At 35.4% G+C, this 19,640-nt stretch overlaps 2 protein-coding genes and 1 long non-coding RNA gene across 17 annotated transcripts; 1 reads left to right on the forward strand and 2 right to left on the reverse strand.

The window, feature by feature from the left end:
- Positions 1 to 138: 138 nt before the first annotated feature.
- On the reverse strand, positions 139 to 4,811 carry LOC131621696 (casein kinase 1-like protein HD16). Of its 15 annotated transcripts, none has more exons than XR_009289661.1 (10): positions 4,375 to 4,811; positions 4,188 to 4,229; positions 3,943 to 4,099; positions 3,679 to 3,867; positions 3,166 to 3,594; positions 2,658 to 2,912; positions 1,778 to 1,961; positions 1,603 to 1,698; positions 926 to 1,500; positions 139 to 840 (listed from the first exon to the last, which is right to left on the reverse strand). XR_009289661.1 is itself a non-coding variant. In XM_058892731.1 (7 exons), the coding sequence occupies exons 1-5, from the start codon at positions 4,398 to 4,400 to the stop codon at positions 3,535 to 3,537; spliced, it is 468 nt and encodes a 155-aa protein (XP_058748714.1). In that variant the 5' UTR covers positions 4,401 to 4,810; the 3' UTR covers positions 1,968 to 2,208; positions 2,658 to 2,912; positions 3,166 to 3,534. The 15 variants fall into 15 exon arrangements, 2 of the variants coding, with proteins under 2 accessions (XP_058748714.1, XP_058748713.1); XR_009289656.1 differs by having other exon boundaries at positions 3,166 to 3,265; positions 3,372 to 3,594; positions 4,188 to 4,811; XR_009289665.1 differs by having other exon boundaries at positions 926 to 1,011; positions 1,280 to 1,500; positions 4,188 to 4,811.
- A 469-nt stretch (positions 4,812 to 5,280) lies between these two features.
- LOC131621638 (uncharacterized) lies at positions 5,281 to 11,410 on the reverse strand. The gene is made up of 13 exons (XM_058892671.1): positions 11,323 to 11,410; positions 11,176 to 11,232; positions 10,918 to 11,013; positions 9,875 to 10,746; positions 9,594 to 9,777; positions 6,743 to 9,494; positions 6,492 to 6,688; positions 6,231 to 6,310; positions 6,063 to 6,140; positions 5,855 to 5,964; positions 5,638 to 5,719; positions 5,469 to 5,533; positions 5,281 to 5,344 (listed from the first exon to the last, which is right to left on the reverse strand). Exons 1-13 carry the CDS (start codon positions 11,408 to 11,410, stop codon positions 5,281 to 5,283), a joined length of 4,725 nt encoding a protein of 1,574 aa, XP_058748654.1.
- A 6,298-nt stretch (positions 11,411 to 17,708) lies between these two features.
- LOC131621588 (uncharacterized) lies at positions 17,709 to 18,235 on the forward strand. Its single transcript, XR_009289627.1, has 3 exons — positions 17,709 to 17,788; positions 17,882 to 17,977; positions 18,063 to 18,235. It is a non-coding gene; the product is annotated as an uncharacterized LOC131621588 (long non-coding RNA).
- Positions 18,236 to 19,640: the final 1,405 nt, after the last annotated feature.

Consider the following 19,640-nt stretch of genomic DNA (forward strand, 5'->3'; position numbering starts at 1 on the left):
CAAATTCGACGAAATTATGCAGCTGAATTCAATCATGCTCATAGTCGAGTCATGTAAAATCACTATCAAAAGTGCTGTTAAACTAAGTTGACCATCTTGTGTTTGAGGGGGCTCGTAAAACAAGAATGGGAAAATAAATTAAAAAACTACTCGGTTTCATCTTTAAGCTGTAGAGAATTAGGTACAATTTAAATTTATATATGGAAATTACATTCACAAAATTTGGCTCATTCTTAGTGTTGCAAATAATAGAGGGATCAACTATTGCAGTACGAGATGTCCACAGATTTACGGTGTTAGCAGCGATACGAAATCTGATCCATACTTTGGATTATTTGAATTTTTTCCAGTAGCGTCGTAATTACCAACAAGTCCAAGTTTTGAGTGCTATTCTATTGGCGGAAGGAATCAACATCCTAAGCTTTAGAGATCTTCCAAAGTACTTACAGTGATTGCAAAGAAGATTGCAAAGAAGCAGAAAGGATTAAAACTGGAATCCCAAATAAACCAGAGGAACATGCCATCAATGAAGCTTCATCAAAGTTGTCGATTAAGTCAAAATAATCAGATGTAATTCTTTGAATGGTAGTTTTTCTCAATTCATCTGAAAGCAAATCAAGTGAAAACCCTTCAATGAACAGAGCCAATACACAAAATTAGTGACATTTGTGATTTCCTATCACCAACAATAGACATGAACACCTCGTCAACCACTGGTTTTTCGCAACTGGTTAGAAGCAAGCAAATTATCTAGTCAATTTCCTGAAGGAAGAATGAGGAAGAAACGTTTGCATTGTTGTTGAACCTTGTTGGTTTCAGCCGTGAATAAGGAACATGATACTGGAAATTATCAATCAGTGGTTAGTATATTGGTGTTTCTCATCAACATTAAACAAAAACTTTAAATAGATCACACATTTCTTACCATAGTTGAGAAACTTTGTTGCAGTTGGTTCCACGTTTTTTTCATCTCATGATAAGTTCTAGTTGTGCTAAGTCTGCCTTTGGTGTCTAACAAAAACATAAAGTCATAATGTAGTGCACATGGTGTAAGCGGATAAATCAATATCTAGATCAAGAAAACATAAAATATTTTTATCTGGACCGCCCGTCTGGTTCCATCAGTTGAAAAATCGTTTACTGAAAAATTGCAGGAGGATCTATGAGCATGAACAACAAATCAACCTCCACTGAAAAACTTCATGTCAGTGAAGCAGAAATAACTATGAAATAAAAGTACTTCAGGTTAGAAACATAAGAAATCTCATGTTTTCATTACCTGTACAAAACATATCTGTCTTAAGCTCAACTCCGTGTCATTCTCATGTTATTCTCATTAGTGGCAAGGTTTATAGGAGAGGATATTTTCCATGTATCAACTCTAATTATTGTCTCAACCAAATGCTAGTCAAATTGGTTCATAGGATCTAAAGACAATGCACAACATCCGCATCCAAGAATGATCATTAATCTTACAAGAAAGCTTTTCAAGAATGACAGCTGCATGCCATAAAAAATAGTTCTCTTCAAGTTTTCATAAATTAAAATATTTAAAAGTTATGAACATTTGAAAAAAGTTTAGAGAGTTGTTAATCTATTAACCTTACTCTCAGTGATATCTATTAACTCTCTAAAGACAAGAGATTCCTTTGTAGTCACGGTTCGAGCAATAATTAGATCCATCGACATCCAAAACACCTGCACAAATAAATGCATTCAGAAGGAGAAAATGAGTTAAAATGTAAATTTAAGTTTACAGGCAGTTAAACGAACTCACCAACGATAATTATCATATCCAACTCGCTGGTAGTGAAACGAACTCACCAGCGAATGAGCATGAGCTAATAAGGTTGACTGTACTGTTTAAAAAGGACATACATGTTATAATTAAACAACACATCTTCTCTTCATGATTCTACTTTGGTGGTTGATTGCAGTTGCATGATAAAACATACATTACCCTGCCAAATTTCACAGCAAAAGTAAATCACACATTAAAAGGGTAGAGAACAATGTAAAAATAAACTATATAATAGAGAACCAATATGATTCTCTACTGGCACAAATAGTATCTTCAAAAAGATGTTATATATGATAGGGCAGCAGCAAACTTAGTGAGGAAATAAGGTTTTCTGTCTTGAGTGACATATCAGAGTGAACCGAGTGTGTTGATCTCCATCGAGAAAGTATTTGATAATTAATTTTAACCTGAAAGAAATAACTAGATCTTCTGTTTACAATGAAGACAGTTTTTACATTGCTTGACAGTTGCTCTTCAGAAATAAATATGCCATAGTCCAAAAATCGACTTCATAAATTAAGATCACAAATTTATAATCAAAAGTGAAATTAAGGAGGAAGGAAAGACAAATCATAAAAAAATTTGGATTATTAATATTTATCATATGATAACTAACGCTGCACTAGGCCTCAAGGTTGTGCAATAGAATTAAGTAAACACTAAAAATCTTCTAAACTTCATCTCTCAATCGAGCAAAGCCTTCAAGCCATATGTTATCATAATTGAATTTACAATCATAAAGTGTACTTTAAAATATCTTTTTCATGTTTCATATTTTATAGTTTAAAATTCTTAATTGTCAGACTAAATGGCACTTACAGTTTAATCATTAAAGTATCTATAACAGTTCACATACCAAATAACCCCTGAAAGCAGCTTGTGCTTTCGTAACTGCTTCCTCCCGCCTCAATATTTCTGGATCAAGTGGTGCATCTTGATGTACATGTCCCACTTTGTCAATTTCTTGATTCCCAGGCAAAACATTTTCTGCTTCTCTACTCTCCAGCTCCAACTCTTCCTCGTGTCTGGGAATAGTAATGACGATTGGCTCTAAAGCCAAACCAGTTTCTGAAACCTTGGAAGTAACAACTCTTTCTTTTTGATTAACAAGCTTCAAAATCATATTATAGTAAAATAAGTCAGAATTTTCATTACAGATCATATCAAAGTACTTTCGTTTTAGTTGAGAGAATGCAGCGATATTTTCAATCTTAGCAGCAATGATTTCAATATTTGTGCCATGTCACCAATAATGTAACTTAAAAGAATATTTGGGAATGTATTCATGAAATGTAAACGTAGTTTGATGATGACTGAGTGTCGAAGCTGCCTGAACTTTAATAGCATTATTAGTACAGTATTACCTCTCTTCCTCTTGGCATATTTGATTAGGATGACTTCTTCCCAAACAGTTCCATTTTGATCCATTTTCCAGGCGATTTACCCATTGTGAGAGACCAAGATCTGTAACAGAAAAAGATCAGTATACACAAGATCAATTGATGAACATATATAATAGCTAATAAAACATACAGTACCCTGCCATATTCACAGCAAAAGTAAATCATACATTAAAAGGGTAGAGAACGGTGTAAAAATAAACTATACAACAGAGAACAAATATGATTCTCTGCTGGCACAAATAGTGTCTTCAAAAAGATGTTATATATGATACGGCAGCAGACAATCCATAATTCTTTTGTCAATCAAATTCCGATGGTAATGGAGATCAATCAGCATATTGTGCGCCTATAGCACAAATGGGCAAGATAAAGGTTTTTTGACCATTTTTCCTGAACACAACAACAAATTATAATGAGGGGGACCAGTTTTGATAATAATTTTAAGAAATTAGAGAGTCATTCAACTTGCCCTACCTTTACATGAGCACTGGAAAATTGAGATGTGCGCAGAGTTTCCTGAGTTTCATCACCGAGCCTGTTCCTCGGGATACTTAATATAAGCGCAGATTGATCCAGTGTAGCTGCATTTGCCGTAATCCTATAACCATTATCCCAACGTTTATGGATTCCTTCACTCAGATAGAGGAAATCCAGTTCGACCACCTACATTGAAAAGGTTAGTAATGGCATAAATAGCAGATACAGCGCCAAAAAATAGAATACAAATCAACAACAAACCTGATCACTGAATCCAGCATTGCAAGGCATAATAATACCCAGCTGTTTCCAGCAGTAGCCATTGAGGTGACATGAAAACCTTCTTTCCATTTCTTGTTTATCCACTTGTAGGGGAAGGATTCGCTTACTTTGTATGATTGTTAAGAATACCTCGTACCTGCAGAAATTAGATCAAAACCACAACAAAATCAGAGCAAACAACTTTGAATATCTAATCAATAAACTTAAAATAAGAACCCTCTTACTCTTACTCTCTGCAAATAAGAACCCTCTTCTTCAATGAAACCCTAAATCCCAAAATCAAAACAAACACAATCAATAAACGATATCGTGGGCATTAAAACGAATAAACCCTAAATTCCCAAATCAAAACAAACATCTTCAGAGAAATGCAAAACATAAAAATGCAAGTTTGACTGATTTTCTTTGTACATGAGATGTGCGAGAAAAATAATCATGTGAATCTCAGATTCGATAGATCAAGAATGTTTTTCAATTTTTGGAAAATGGAATATGGTTTCAGTTTGCATGGAAAAAGGACAAGGTTTACGATTCTGAAAGAAATACAATCGCGGTAGAAATTATAAAGCATAGTCTCGTGAATTGAAATTTTGGTATAAGAACATGGCAGCTGCTGGAGAACCGTCGAGAAATTTGAGCAACGTCAATTATTGCAACCGTCGACAAACAGGGACGAACACGATGAATGTTGTGTTAAGTTTGGGAAAAAATATGTAAAAATGAGATAAGCACAATGAATAATTTCGGATTGTTCGAAAGTGGCTACGGACCAACACGAATTTAGAGTTTCATGTTAGAAGATGAATATGGTGATGATGAAACGTGGAAGATGAAATTCACGTTGATGTAATTTATTTTATTTTAATTGATTTTCTTTATAAATACTAGCGTTCAAACGGGCACTTCCGTGCCCGTTTGTCCGCTTTTTTTTATGTGCACAGCAGTGAAAAATAAATGTCTGTACATCTTTTAAAGAGGTATTTATATTGTACGACACACTTAAAACAAATTAATAGTTAGACACAACATAAATGGCTTCGTTGCAAATTGTGTTATGAGCCATACCTTCTTCCTATATGACCTTAGGACACTAATTCAATAACACATGTATATTCCGAAGTTTGAGTTATATGTCCCGCCAAAAATAATTCATATATAGACGATATTAGTAGAAGTAAACAAATTTAAGATACCATTGAATGTATGATCTCTAAACATGCTAATAATATTATTTCACTTTGAAAATGGGAAACAAACACATGCATTAAATAGTATCCAAAGACCGGTGCATACATTGCACCATATTATCGCTTGTAATCAATGACGCTCCTTATGAGAAAGGCCGAACATGAATTCTTCGTGGGAAGAATTATCTTTTTCCCTGCAATTTATTTCCACAGACCACAGTAATGAGTAAAAACGTAAGACCACAACATTATAATCTTTTAGAGTAAAAAGATAGTGTAGTATTAATATTAATTAGTGTAATATAGTATTTTTCATACCTTGAAAATAGTCGAATCAATTCTTCATACACCCCTTTATCAATGAAATCTTGAGTTTTAAAAAACTACAAATACATCACGAAATATATGATCAAGAAACTAATACATTTAAAACATGTTACTCGTAATGTATCATTTGGTTTAGTATAAAACATAAATAATGTAATACCTGAAGAATAGAGATGTTTTGTTTTAGTGTAGATTTGGTAGAACAACAACTCTTTTCGATGCTTGAATTACATGGATTCTTGCTAAAAAAAGTGAAATAATTAACTTAAATAATATCCATGGTTTTATATCCAGAGATAAACTAATAAATAAACATTAAATCAATGCCTCCAAAAATATGTTAGGACTAAAAAGTTGTAAATGTATAATATCAATACCTCTCTATCCTTTGAGATAATATTTCTCTTTTCACCATTTTCCAAAGTTGTGTTTTATCTGTTATGACGGTGGAGCACCAACCGAGAGAGTAAATCTGCAAACGTTTTACCTGTTTTAATAAGGATGATAAAAGTATTAGTGAAATGGTGATGAAAAATGCAACAAATAGTTTTTTTACATTTACTTTGCATAAACATGTAAATACACCTTATTGTCGGGTTTGTCGATGGAAGAAATAGTTTGTTCGTCCTTCCATGTGCTCCATTTATCTTCAAAGTGTCCCATCTAAAATTTATTGCACAATAATAGTGAGAGGAACAATGACCCAGTTGACATAATACAATGACATTAGAAAAATGATTCGGTATTACACACTTTTGTGTTGTAGTGAGGTTCAACATTCTTTTGTCTCAACTCCTTACATAATTGAAAGATTTCACTGTATTTTAGCTTGCCTGTATAGGAAACCAAAGGATAATTTTAGAGTAAGTCATTAGCAAGAAATATAAAATATTCAATCGTATTTACTGTAAAAATCAACGAAATAATGGAAATGATTTTTTATATTGTAGTTAGTAAATACCTGCGGGTGCGATAATAGAATTTGTTTAAAGACTACATTTTTTGTATATTCACCATCTTCTCCCTGTAATTTTCCCTCTCTAATCAAAACTCTTGTCGTAGTCTGTGAGGCACCTCTGGATAAAGCCACATATAACTGTCCATGACTGAAAACATGTCGTGGAAGATATATTCCAACATTTGGAATGGTTTGTCCTTGTGCCTTATTTATTGTGATTGCAAAACTTAGTCGTACAGGAAACTGCTTTCTACTTAGCACAAAAGGCAACCCATCACTTGCAGACGTTTTTATTTTAATTCTTGGCAAGAAAGCGCATTTTCCCGCGTTGCTTCCTGTCAAGATTTCCACATCCAACATATTCATAAATAAACCACGACATAATAGTCGTGTCCCATTACACAGTCCATATCTAGGATCTAGATTTCGCAACAACATTAATGGTGCACCTTTTTTTATCTTTAGAATATGTGGTGGCAAACTACCCTGTGCAATTGAGTTTAAAAATTCTTGCTGGTATAAATTATGAGTATCCCCTTCAACCTCGTCAAACGACAATAAATCATGTTCTTCTCCTGGAAACCGATCGATGATTATATCATTCAACTTTTGAACCTCGTCATTTGTTGGGGTCAAAATAGCTCTCTGTACCATATAAGGGGCATCCCATCCATGCAATTCTAATTCAGGAAAAACATGTTGGATAAGTACTTGTATAGAATTTTCACCCTCCCACGGGATTGCAATCTGTGAAGGTAACCTCACCATGTCATCTGGTTTGGTAGGTTCAACACCATCACCGATGCGAATAAGGAATTCTGCAAACTCTTGGTCATGGAGTGACCGCATATTTTGACGCAACCGCAAAATTTTGGTATGTGCCCATAAATGAGACTGAACAATACACGCCGAAATCATTTGCGCTTTAGTACCTTTCTTTACAACAGGAAGAACTTGACGAAAATCTCCTCCCATGACCATAACCTTTCCACCAAATGGAGCATTGTTGCTACAAATATCTTGCAATGATCGATCTAAGGCTTCTAAACAATTTTTGTTTATCATGGGGGCTTCATCCCAAATTATTGCAGCTGCCACTCTAATGAGGTTTGCAAGATCTTTTTGCTTTTGAATACCACAGATGGAACCCGGTTGTATCTCGATAGGTATCTTAAATCGAGAGTGTGCAGTCCTACCAACGGGCAACAGCGTTGCAGCTATGCCAGATGATGCAGTTGCTAAGACAATATCCCCTATATTTCGTAAAGTTGCCATTAATGTTCGATAAAGGAATGTTTTACCTGTTCCGCCCGAGCCATCAACAAAAAATATCCCGCTGGATTTTTGATCAATGACATTCATGATGGTTTTGAATGCAATCATCTGGTCATTATTTAACTTAGCAACAGCTTCAATATCTTCATTTGGGATATCAACCGCTAACTCCTCTTGTATGACACTTGGGTTTACATTCGCTTCTATTGTATCAGGGGATAATGATGGGAGATCATAATCTTCAATTTTTTTGCCATGTTGGCCTAAGAGTTCATTCAAATCCCTCAACAACATATTAGTCAAGAATAATTCCACGCCATTGTTCATTGGATGATAATCCTCTGTCATATGTGTAAAAAACTCATTCCAAAGACTTCTAACATCAGTAGGTTCACAAAATATTAGAATCGTCACGAACAACCTCCTTAAAGCATATGGCATTTGGAGACCCGTAGCCTCAACCAAACAATCACGAATACTATGATCAGTCTCTAATAATCCTCGGTCCTCGGCTGACTTTTTAAATGTATTAAATGGGATGCCGTTATTTGTAAGAAGATATTCCCAACTGGTTGGACCTCTGACATGAGATAACAATAATCGCAAGTAGAACTTATCCCCCTCCGAAGGTGATACTGTATAGATTCTTCCAATAACTTTTCTCGTTGATCGCCTGCGATGCCATTCCTTGCCCCTATTGTTCCAACAGTAGTGCTCTGGTATCTCTCTATATAGATAACTCCTTGCCTCCGAATCTCTTTGATTTAGCGCAAAGAATTGTGTGAGCATTGTTTTGGAGTTGCGTTCATTATTTAAGACGTCTGCAATTCTTTGATGTTCATAAAAGCGCACTTGATGACGGTCTGGCAAGTGGATCTGTAGTCTTTCAACAGAAGGATATAATCGGTAAAGAGTGAATCGGAAAATTCTCCATATTGCCTCGGGAGCACAAATCCATCTTGCATCAACATATTGCTGTACTTCGTCCATGTATGATCCTTTGTGAACCTCCATAGACACACGATCAGGGCCCTTGTACACATATTTGTATAGATACTTGATACTTTTAATACTACTGCAAACCTCTACATTGATGTGACAGTCATATTTTAACAGTAACCAAGGGTTATAAGGAACCACCCATCTATTATCAATAGACCTATCTCTACCTATAGATATAGGTTCGTCGAACCTTCTCCTATACTCTGGATATGAGTCAGTGCCTTGGCGTGTTTCGTCACAAAATTGTTTGGGATACCTTTTTTTACATTGGCCATCTTTCATACATGGAGATCTTTGATTGAGTACGCCGCAAGGCCCGTGGATCATATGTTTTACAACTACTTCATGCAATTGTGGTTCACATTCTAATTTAGGTATTTCAGCTCTAACCACACTATCGTAATCTTTTGGGTCACGCAACTTGTCGTTACTTTCCAAGACCAACAACATATGCACATGCGGCAATCCTCGTTTTTGAAATTCAGTGAAATACATGTAACTTTTAACCTTTCCTAAGACTCCTTTGTTAATGACATCATCCTTCAATTGCTCGAATTTAGCACGAAATATTCTCGTTAGTAAATCTGGGCGATCTTGTGGTGTTTGAAAAGGCAGCAGTTCTGATGTTATCTCACACCAAGAAGGATTGCACGTCATGGTCAAAAAAATATCTGGTTTACCGCTATTAAGAACAATAGCCATGCCATCTTCGTAACGTTGTGTCATGTCTCGGCGACCTCCAATAAATGATGATGGTAATATTGTTCTTTTTCCAATATTTTCTACGATGGTTAATGTAATGCGTTAAATTTAGGATATAGGATTGGCTGTGATTAAACAAACAAAGAATTATCAATCTATAACTAAATACTAATGTGTACCTGCATTAGTTTCACCAACATGCAAAGCATCTTGTAAACCTTGGTACACTTCAGCACGTATATTTGCCTGGTGTTCTCGAATCCACCTTAACCTCCCTGATTCAATTTTGACATAATTGTCTACGATATATTGTTGTAATAGTCGACCCGCATTTAACAACATTGATTGATCGCTTGGACGAATCTACGGTGGATTAAACAACATGTCGATAGTAAACCATATGTTTTTCAAATTATAATTATGCCATTATAATATGTAGTAAAAAATAACTTAAATGTACCTGAAGCATGTAGCTGTAATACGCTCGACATGACACTCTTCGCCCATTACAATTTGCCGTGTTAACATCCCAACCATGCGTCCCAAATGGAAACAATATAGGATACTGCAAGGGATCATAATATCCTTTTGTTTCTTGTACTTTCTTTAGATTTCCATCATGGCGAATGACATTAATGTCCCTTCCATATGCCATAGATTCAGTATCACCTCCAGCAATAATTGCAGCGACTTGTTCCGCAGATGAAAGATTATATTGAGGGTGATTACTTGGACGCTCTTTGAGTATGAGGCTACAGTCACTGATATTTGGAAGTAAGGACAGTTGTCTGAACCTAATTACGAAAGGATTATACTGATGGAGCAAACGTTGTAGTTTTTGAACCACAGATTCATCTAGTTGTGGATTTTCCCGCATTCTATAATGTAGCTCGTTATCTGTGTCATAGATGTATAACTGTAGGAAGCGTGGCCTGTCACCCTCATTAGGATAGAAACCTCCGATGTTATGGTAAAAAGCTCCTTGAGCACGAAATGTATATATACCACGACCAGATGCAAGAATAGATTCATCGACGTGAACACCAATCGAAGTGAAAGAGAAGACATGGTTGTAACTTCGAATATGCTGCCTAAAATGTTTTCCTTCTACTGAACCATCCAAAAATAGTTCTTGCAATTCTGTAGGAGCATCAACCCTTGGAAACGATACCTTCCCACCAGAACAACATGTGTCACGTGATTCGTGGTGAAACAGTCTTGCGTTGCAACGTCTACAGGTAGTTGGATTAGGCAACCGAGATTTTGCCATCACCATGTTATTTTTGAAATTTCGAGCAATATTATATCTTGCTCGAAAAAGATGTCGCGAGGCTACATGAAGCGGATAGATATTGATTACTGAATATTATATAAGATCTAAAATACAAATAAGAACTCAATGCACAGTGCATCAACATACAAATTTAATAGCCTATAATTTTCAATTTCACGTCTCTTGAATGTAAGCGACATTTATTTGAGGGAGAAAGTTAATGAACATACATTGAGGATGACACGATGAGGCATTGTTTTCTCTTCCTTCCATATTAACATCCGATGTTGCTACATCCTCCAAAGATCCATCAACAGGCATATCATCTGGTAAGAAAAAGATAAAATGTTCATATTTATGTATATATATCACATATATATATATATATATATATATATATATATATATATATATATATATATATATATATATATATATGTTAAATGTTAAATTATTTATAGTATCTTTAAAACAATAACCCATTATACCTGTACTACCAGACTGAGTGTTGTTGATAGATTGATGGGGTCTTACGAACGTACGACCTGCGGGGTTACACACATACATTAAACATCAAATTAACAATCATGTTGTATAATTTTATTACTAAAAACTTTATATTGATCACTACCAACCAAGTGCAACATCATTAACATGTGTAATTCTACTCGGGCCGGCTTCATGGTCATGAGTGCCTTGAAAGTGTGAACTTGGAAAAGTCATATTTGTCAAATTTTGCAATGGAACTCTCGATCGACTGGTTATAGTGTGTAATGTTTGAGGCTATTTCTCTTGTTCTTGTCGTCGCCTATAGTTTTCTCGTCGTCTTAATAAATGATTTTCTCTTTGTGTGTTGTCCATAAGTTGTTTTCTTTTGCGTTCATTTTCTGCCCTTCGTGCCCGTTGATGTTGACTTGATACTTGACGGGTATCATTCTCCATTTTGATGATATAGCTGCCAAAACATTCACACGCAATTTAAAAGTAATTAATTACATTGATCACATTTGAAAAATAATATCAAATATAAAAAACTATATACTGTGCGTCTTAAAAATGTATTGTTAAAAAAAAAAAAAATAAGCGCAAAATCCGAGAACATTGAAGAAATAAATGACGATGTCATGCATGCATCAAAAAGATAATTAATGTATTAGAGATGGTAAACAATATTCATTTACGATATAGATACAATACTTACATGCTTGTTACAAATTTTAGTAAAAAATTCAAACGCCTAAATTTTAGTGGATTTATTACTGCAATTGTAGATAGAGGTGATGAGATCATATGTGTTGCATTCTTATCAGGTTTTATAAGCAGTACGCAATATCGGGTAAGAATAAAAGATATGTGCTGCAATTGTATTCCTCTAGTCTAATATATTAAAAAGGACAATAAGGCTGCATTAAGATTCATGCTTAAGTAGTAGAAATCAAAAAACACACATGAAGAGAGAACCACCACAATGACATATGAATTGTAAGCTAATCATTTTTTCTCACAAGCTAATCATTTTTTCTCATACAAAGGTCATACATAGGTGAAAAGTTTTTTTTATTATGTTTTCTCAATTTGACAAAAGTCAGAGTATGTAATTCTCTATTATCACGAATTCGAAAGGTATCACGAATCCGAAAGGAATATTTAGAACATGCGCATTTAAACCACTATACCAAATTTGTCTTTTAGCAGCACCCCTACGAAAGCGCTTTTAGGAAAAAGCGCTGGTATAGGCTTCGCTAAAAACAAAATTAAAAAACACGCTAAAAAAGCGCTCTTATAGGGGGGGGGGGGGGTATGAAAGCGCTTTTAAAAAGCGCTCTGGTAGGGGGGGTATGAGAGCGCTTTTCAAAAGCGCTCTGGTAGGGGGGGGGGTACGAAAGCGCTTTTCAAAAGCGCTCTGGTAGGGGGGAGGAACGAAAGCGCTTTTCAAAAGCGCTCTGGTAGGGGGGTTTAATGAGAGCGCTTTTTAGTCAAAAGCGCTGGTATAGACCAGGCTATGAGAGCGCTTTCCAGAAGCGCTTTAGTAGCCTTTATTAATAAAATTAAAACCAAAAACACGCTTCTACTGTTTCTCACTTTCTCTCTTTCGTTTTCTCTGCACGCGAAACAGAAACCCTCACTGTCTTCTTCATCATCCTCCATCGCCCCTCCGTCCACCACCTTCGGTCCTCCGTCCACCACCATCGGTGCCGTCGACCACCATCGGTCCTCCGTCCACAACCATCGGTGCCGTCCACCACCGCGAAGTTCTTCTCCGATTCTCACGACATCTTTCAATTTCGATAATCTTCACAAACTTTGAATTGAGTTTTGATTATTGGATTTGCTTGTCGTTAGTTCTTGCGAATTTGTTTGAATTATCTGTTTATTACTCGAGATGCAATAGATTTGTTATAATGGAAGTGTTCATAATCTTGCTTTTGTGCATACTAACTGTTTGTGGAATGGATTGAACCAAGTATGTATCAATACTGCCTTGCTTTATGAAAATGTATTGGAATTGCTTGCATCTCCCATAACTGAAAACAGAAGCAAATAAATCGAGTTATTTTATTTTAAAAATTTCTATTGTTATGAAAATGTATCAATAGATTTTCAATAGTTTTGATCATTGGATTTGCTTGTCGTTAGTGCTCTAATTGTTTCACATGTAGAGATTAAGTAAGTGCTTATTGAGATAGGTGATTTTGTCTTGTTCTATTGCTACCATTTTCTTCTTGTCTTGTTCTATTGCTACCATTACCAAGGTTTTTTTCTCTCATCTTTCACAACTTGCTCAATTTACAAATTCTTGTTACTATATATGAATTTATGAAGAAACATTATTGGTATTTTTACGGTTTAATCAATGAAATTGTTTGTGTAAAAAATGAAAGACATGCACAATGAGATTGAGGTTGAGCCGTATGTTGAAATGCACAAGGTTGTTCTCCGAGATTTAAATCCAAATAGAAATGAGAACTGGATAGTACGAGAGCACAATCGAAGTTTCATACCGTGGTTTAGGGATCATATTTATTCAAAGTATCGTTCAGATCCTGCTTCAGTAACAGAAAGGTTGAGATGTTTAGCCTATGGTCCAAGTGTAATTGTGCTTTCTTATAGCGCATACGCAATTAATGGATACACATTTTATACCAAAGAACAGGATGATAAAAGTACTATGCAAAATAGTGGTGTTACCTTGGTAGCTGAAGCAATGCACATATCAAGTGCGAATGACTTAAATCCGAAATTTGCAAATTTGTCATATTTTGGGGTTATCGAGCGCATTTTGGTGTTTGATTACGCGAAGTTTCAGATTCCTGTATTTGGTTGCAAGTGGGTTGAAAATAATAGTGGCATACGAATGAATAAGTCAGAATTTTTGCAAGTGGATCTCAATAGGGTAGGGTACAAAGATGAGCCTTTCATTTTAGCCTCTCAAGCTAAACAAGTGTTCTATGTCAATGATCCGACAAGTACGAAATGGTCTATAGTGCTTTTATCTAACAAAATAGTAGATGAAAACATTGAAGATCAAGGTGATATTGGTGTTGGCATTGAATCTTGTACAAGAAACGATCAAAATGAGAATGAATCTTGTACTAGAAATGATCATAATGAGGGTATTTGGATCAATCCAACCGTCCGCGTTGTTAAGAGACGCGTAGAACACAATCCTACAAAGAAAAGAAAGAGACGTTAGTGATAAAGGTAATAGTATACATATTCCGACTAATTTGTTTTATTCAATTTGTACCGATTGTTTTAATCAATAGTATAGTACTTATTCAATTTTGGTGCATATTCTCGTTTTGTACATAACTTTTGAACCATGTATCCGTTTGTCGACTTCTTTACATGTAACTATACTATTTTGACGATTCCGGAGCTGCTCATGCACTTATATGTTCATTTCGGGACTGTTTTTTTATCGGTTTTGCTTCTGCCCGTAATCAAAAGTCGGGCTTAGGGTCTGAATTTCGGAAAACCGACTTTATTTTTGAGTCCGTGGGGACGTTTTACCATAGCCATGTAAATTTCGTTCAATTCCGACAACTTTATTTTTTAACGCTTATTTTGATTTGTACCGATTTCGTTTCCGATTTACTTGTACATGCATGGTTTGACTTCCATTTTACTTGTATAGATTGTTAGCTTATTAATAGTGTACTAATGTGCTTTAGTTTGTTTGATACAGGTTAAATGGCTCCGGATAAAGATGCTCCACCTGAAAACTCACAAGAAAGAGATGCTCAAGAAAGAGAAGTATCGGATACAAATGCTCCACCTGATACTGAAGCAAAAGAAGTTGCACGAGGCATCACTATCATGAAGGGAATCGTTCGACAAGAGACCAAGGATTAGTATACCGATTGGAATGGAATTCTGATAAACAAGCAATTGGTCCTAATTCTGCAAAGTTGACAAGTTATATTGGTACACTTGTTCGTATGCATATTCCGGTCTCCGTAGCTAGATGGAATCTGAAAAGCGAAGACTTGGATGCGAAAAAAAAAGCGATTTGGGACGAGCTTCAGGTATATATCATATATGGTTAATTGTTGTTATTATCTTGATGATAAATTGTTTAAATTACTTATACTAACACACTATGAGTATGTTTTTTTGCAGAGGACTTTTGAGATACCAGATGATCGTAGACGCTACATACTTGGTTTGGCCGGCAAAAGATATAGAGGGTGGAAAGCTTTTTTGACAAACACTTATCTTAAGGATAAAGATGGAAACTTTCTTGAAGAGGCACCAGGACGGCCAAAAAAGTATGAGATCTTCATTGGTGAAGAAGATTGGGCTAAGTTTGTAGAGCAAAGAGATGAAGATTTTCGGAAAAGGAGTGCCAAGAATAGTGCGAGAGCATCCAAACCCGCATATCCATACAAAAAAGGGCGTTTGGGATATGCACGCTTGGAGGATAAAATTGTAAGTAAATAGAAATGCGTTTTAATTAATTGTCTAAATGTGTTTTATTTGACGATTTTATCATTTGTGTCAATGCATAGTTAGAGGAGACTAAAAGTGAGGAAACCTCACTTCCTGAACATGTGTTGTGGAGGGAAGCTCGTGTGGGCAAGGATCATGCTGTCGATCCCGAAGTTCAGAGAGTTTTTACTGAATGTGTAAGTATAATACTGTGTCTTTAATTAAATCAAATGTTTTTTAATATATAAATGATTTTTTAATGTAAATGAATTACAGGAGACCTTGTCGCAATCGGCATCCACCGGTGAGGGGAGCGTACTTAGTAGAGCACTAGATGCTCCTGAGTATCCCGGTCGGGAGAGGGGTAAGGGTCATGGTGTGACTCCAACCTCTTTTTACAAGAGTCCTAGGAGAAGAAATCCTTCAAATGAAGAAGTGTTGCAAAAGTTGGCGGAATTGCAAGCACAAGTCTCTGAATTGCAAAGAGATAAAGAGGCATATATGAGAGAAAAGTGCAACACTTCATCGGTGAAAGAAATTAGTGATAAGGCTAGTATAAACTATCAAAGGAAATTTCCCGAGGTAATTATAATTTTTTTCCTTTTAAATTGTTCTATTTTATTAATGATAATGACTTTATATTTACTATTGGTTTAGGGCATTTCATCTTGCCAACTATACTTATCGGAACCGAGTTATCGACTAGTTGGCAAGGGAAAAGTGCACAACACTTTGGGAGATTTACTTCACCATAGACCGCTCCCGGATGGACACCTGAAAGTATCGGTGGATGTTGTAGTAGATCATGATGCGATGCTACCGGTACCTGACATGGTCTCAGAGACGACATTGCTGCGAGATGCAATAGGATCATTTGTTGCATGGCCCTCGGAGCTCATTACCATTAGTGATGAGGTATATTGAAAACGATTATGAATCATTTAGTTTTCGAATGTCAATTCTAAACCGTTTATTAATTATTTTTTACATTTTAATTTTAGACTGCTCCTATAAAACCCACAGTTAAGGGTAAAGGGATTTTACAGGAGGAGGAGTCCGTTGCATCACTAAAAGAGGTACATTTAAAGTGTTAATAATTAATCTGAATCTAAATCTGCATGATTTTATATTTTACATAACTTATATGATTTTTAGGCATCCGCTCGAGAGTCACAACAAGTGACGCAGCAAGTTCGTACCGTACCACCCACTGGTCCTCCGAAGCCAGCGGGAAAAAAAGGCGGTGCTTTTGTGCCTCGGTACCGGTCGACGCTCGCAACAATGGTTGATATGTCCGATTTGAAGGATGGTGCTTTACGTGAAATCGTTATGGATGAGAGTGTCTTCGGTATTGAATTCAAGTCACTTATTACACTTGATGACTTGGAGGAGATTTTTAAGCATGATCAACTAGGCGTCAATAACATGCACTCATACATTCGGTAATATTCCCTCATCCGATATATTATTTAATTAGTCCCACAATATAATTTATTTACACATTTCAATGAAAATAATCTAATGTTTATTATGTTTTTATTTAAGGTTGTTGTATGACAGAGTGTTGCGCGGGACTCCGTTGTCTAACAGATTCCGTTTCGTGTCTTCCGCCCACTGCAGCGGAATGGCAATTGATTCGGAACCGGAATCAGTTAGACAGCGCTTAGTAGATAGATTCATGTCCACCGGCAATACAGAATGTCTGCATCTTTGGGCGTATAATACCCGACCAGTAGGGTTAGTTTCTCATTCTTTGTTCATCTAATCTCTGTTTCTTTTGTGTATAGCAAAATTTTCATATAACCTATTGTTTTTATTTATAGAGCACACTGGTTGCTGCTTGCTATCAACCCTATAAGGGAAGTCGTGTATTATCTGAATTCGGTAAATGGTGAATGGACCAATTATCCGGCCATGAAGGACATCGTTGATTTGTAAGTGGGATCGTTCTAAATATATATTCGTGTATATTTATATATATATATATATATATATATATATATATATATATATATATATATATATATATATATTTACTTATTTGTGGGATTGATCTAAACATATGCTTTTATATATTTGTTAATTAGAACAATACAAGTGTTCCGAAGTCAACGGGACGCACAGGTATCCCGAACTAAATCTAGCAACATTACTTGGATCCAAGTGCAGGTACATTATTTTTCACAATGTTGCTTATAATATATTTATGCTACTTGATAAAACAATGCACAACTATAGAATCTTATTTGTTTTTCTATGTAGTGTCCGCAACAGAAAAACAGTTACGATTGCGGATACTTTGTATTGAGGTTTATGAAAGAAATCCTTCAGGCAAATCAATTAGAGATTCCGCTCACGGTATGAATTTATAACTTAAGATAATTTCATATAATTTATTACATTTAACTAAATGTATCATTCATATTTTGTTTTTGTTTTGTAGTACCTTGACGAATTCCGTGCCGCTGGATACCCGAGACTTAAGTTGGAAGAAATAAAAGAGGATTTGTGTCATTTTTATATTAAGCGCTTTTTCATGTAGGATTTGTGTCGAATTGAAGTACTATAATATTATTGATGTTGTAATGATGTATATATATAATTTTGGATATTATAATGGTATTATATTAGTATATATATATATATATATATTGTCTTACTGATGGCTGAAATAATATCGTCGAAAATAAATTACAGGTCGAAAATATTACAGGCTGAAAACATATTACAGGTCGAAAATATTACAGGTCGACTGGGAGGATTAAATTACAGGCTGCACATTAAAATACCTCATTTAGCTACTAAAGCGCTTTTTAAAAAAGCGCTCTTAAAGGCCCACATACTAAAGCGCTTCTTTCTAAAAGCGCTGCCAAAGATTACTAAAAAAGCAAAAAAAAAAAAAACAACATACTAAAGCGCTTTTGTAAAAGCGCTCTTATAGGGGGGGCTATCAGAGCCCTTTTTATGGAAAAAGCGCTCTTAAAGCCCCCCCTATAAGAGCGCTTTTACAAAAGCGCTTTAGTATGTTGCGTTTTTTTTTAATTTTTTACTCTCACAGGTGGGCCTATCACAGCGCTTTTCTGGAAAAAGCGCACTTAAAGGGGGGCCTACCAGAGCGCTTTTTCCTGAAAAGCGCTCTTAAAGGGGGGCCTACAAGAGCGCTTTTTCCAGAAAAGCGCTCTTATAGGGGGGCCTACCAGAGCGCTTTTAAAAGCGCTTTCGTAGCCTATGCCAGCGCTGGCTTTGGCAGCGCTTTAAAGCGCTGTTAAAGGCCAAAAAAAGCGCTTTAGTAAGCCTTGCGCGTTGTAGTGAACATTTTTGTCATCTTTTTGGTATTTCTTCTCTTTTCTATTTATTCATTAGAACCACTCTTTCATACACACTGAAAAATGTCAAACACTCACCTACATTATTATACTACGTACCTTTGATTTGTAAGTTGCATTATTATACTACAGTCACCAATCACAAATAAATGCATGTGATTTACTCACATATCTGAGTTAATTCATACCAAACCAAACCATAGGAACCAAACCATCAGTATTTTATGATTCATTTTATGCTGACTGAGTTCTATGTTAAAATCTCATGATGTGTGTTTAAGAGATAATAGGTAATTTAATTTGTTCTTACGTTATGTTAAAATATAAAAAACAATATGATAATAAACATAGATTTATTATCATATTATTAAACATAAATCGAGAGAGACAATTTAGTTGTACTCATCATTCACTTGGTGCTTTCTCCAACATAAAAGTACACTTCTCAAAACAGATCTAGAGAGATAAAAGCAAGGTTTTTCATATATTGTGATTGAACTAAATTGTCTCTCTCCATCGAATATTATTTTATTAAATCTTATGATATAAATTGGTCAGTCGAAAGTGAAACCATATGAATGAGTAAGAAACTATGAAATTGGAAAAATGATTGATAGACATATGGTTTACCAGAGACACGATAGAAGAAGGTATTTGCTAGTAGTTGTCCATGTCTGCACTGTACATGCCTTCAG

This window comes from Vicia villosa, unplaced genomic scaffold (genome assembly GCF_029867415.1).
Source record: "Vicia villosa cultivar HV-30 ecotype Madison, WI unplaced genomic scaffold, Vvil1.0 ctg.000010F_1_1, whole genome shotgun sequence".
In the NCBI taxonomy this organism is placed as follows: domain Eukaryota; kingdom Viridiplantae; phylum Streptophyta; class Magnoliopsida; order Fabales; family Fabaceae; genus Vicia; species Vicia villosa.

Coding starts and splice junctions, on each gene's coding strand:
- LOC131621696 (XM_058892731.1), bottom strand. CDS start 4,400: ATGATTATTTTTCTCGCACATCTCAT. Junction 4,230..4,374: donor ATTTTTCTCGCACATCTCAT/GTACAAAGAAAA, acceptor TTTGGGATTTAG/GGTTTCATTGAAGAAGAGGG. Junction 3,868..3,942: donor ATGCTGGATTCAGTGATCAG/GTTTGTTGTTGA, acceptor TTTTCAATGTAG/GTGGTCGAACTGGATTTCCT.
- LOC131621638 (XM_058892671.1), bottom strand. CDS start 11,410: ATGACTTTTCCAAGTTCACACTTTCAAGGCACTCATGACCATGAAGCC. Junction 11,233..11,322: donor TGTTAATGATGTTGCACTTG/GTTGGTAGTGAT, acceptor GTAACCCCGCAG/GTCGTACGTTCGTAAGACCC. Junction 11,014..11,175: donor CACTCAGTCTGGTAGTACAG/GTATAATGGGTT, acceptor TTTTCTTACCAG/ATGATATGCCTGTTGATGGA.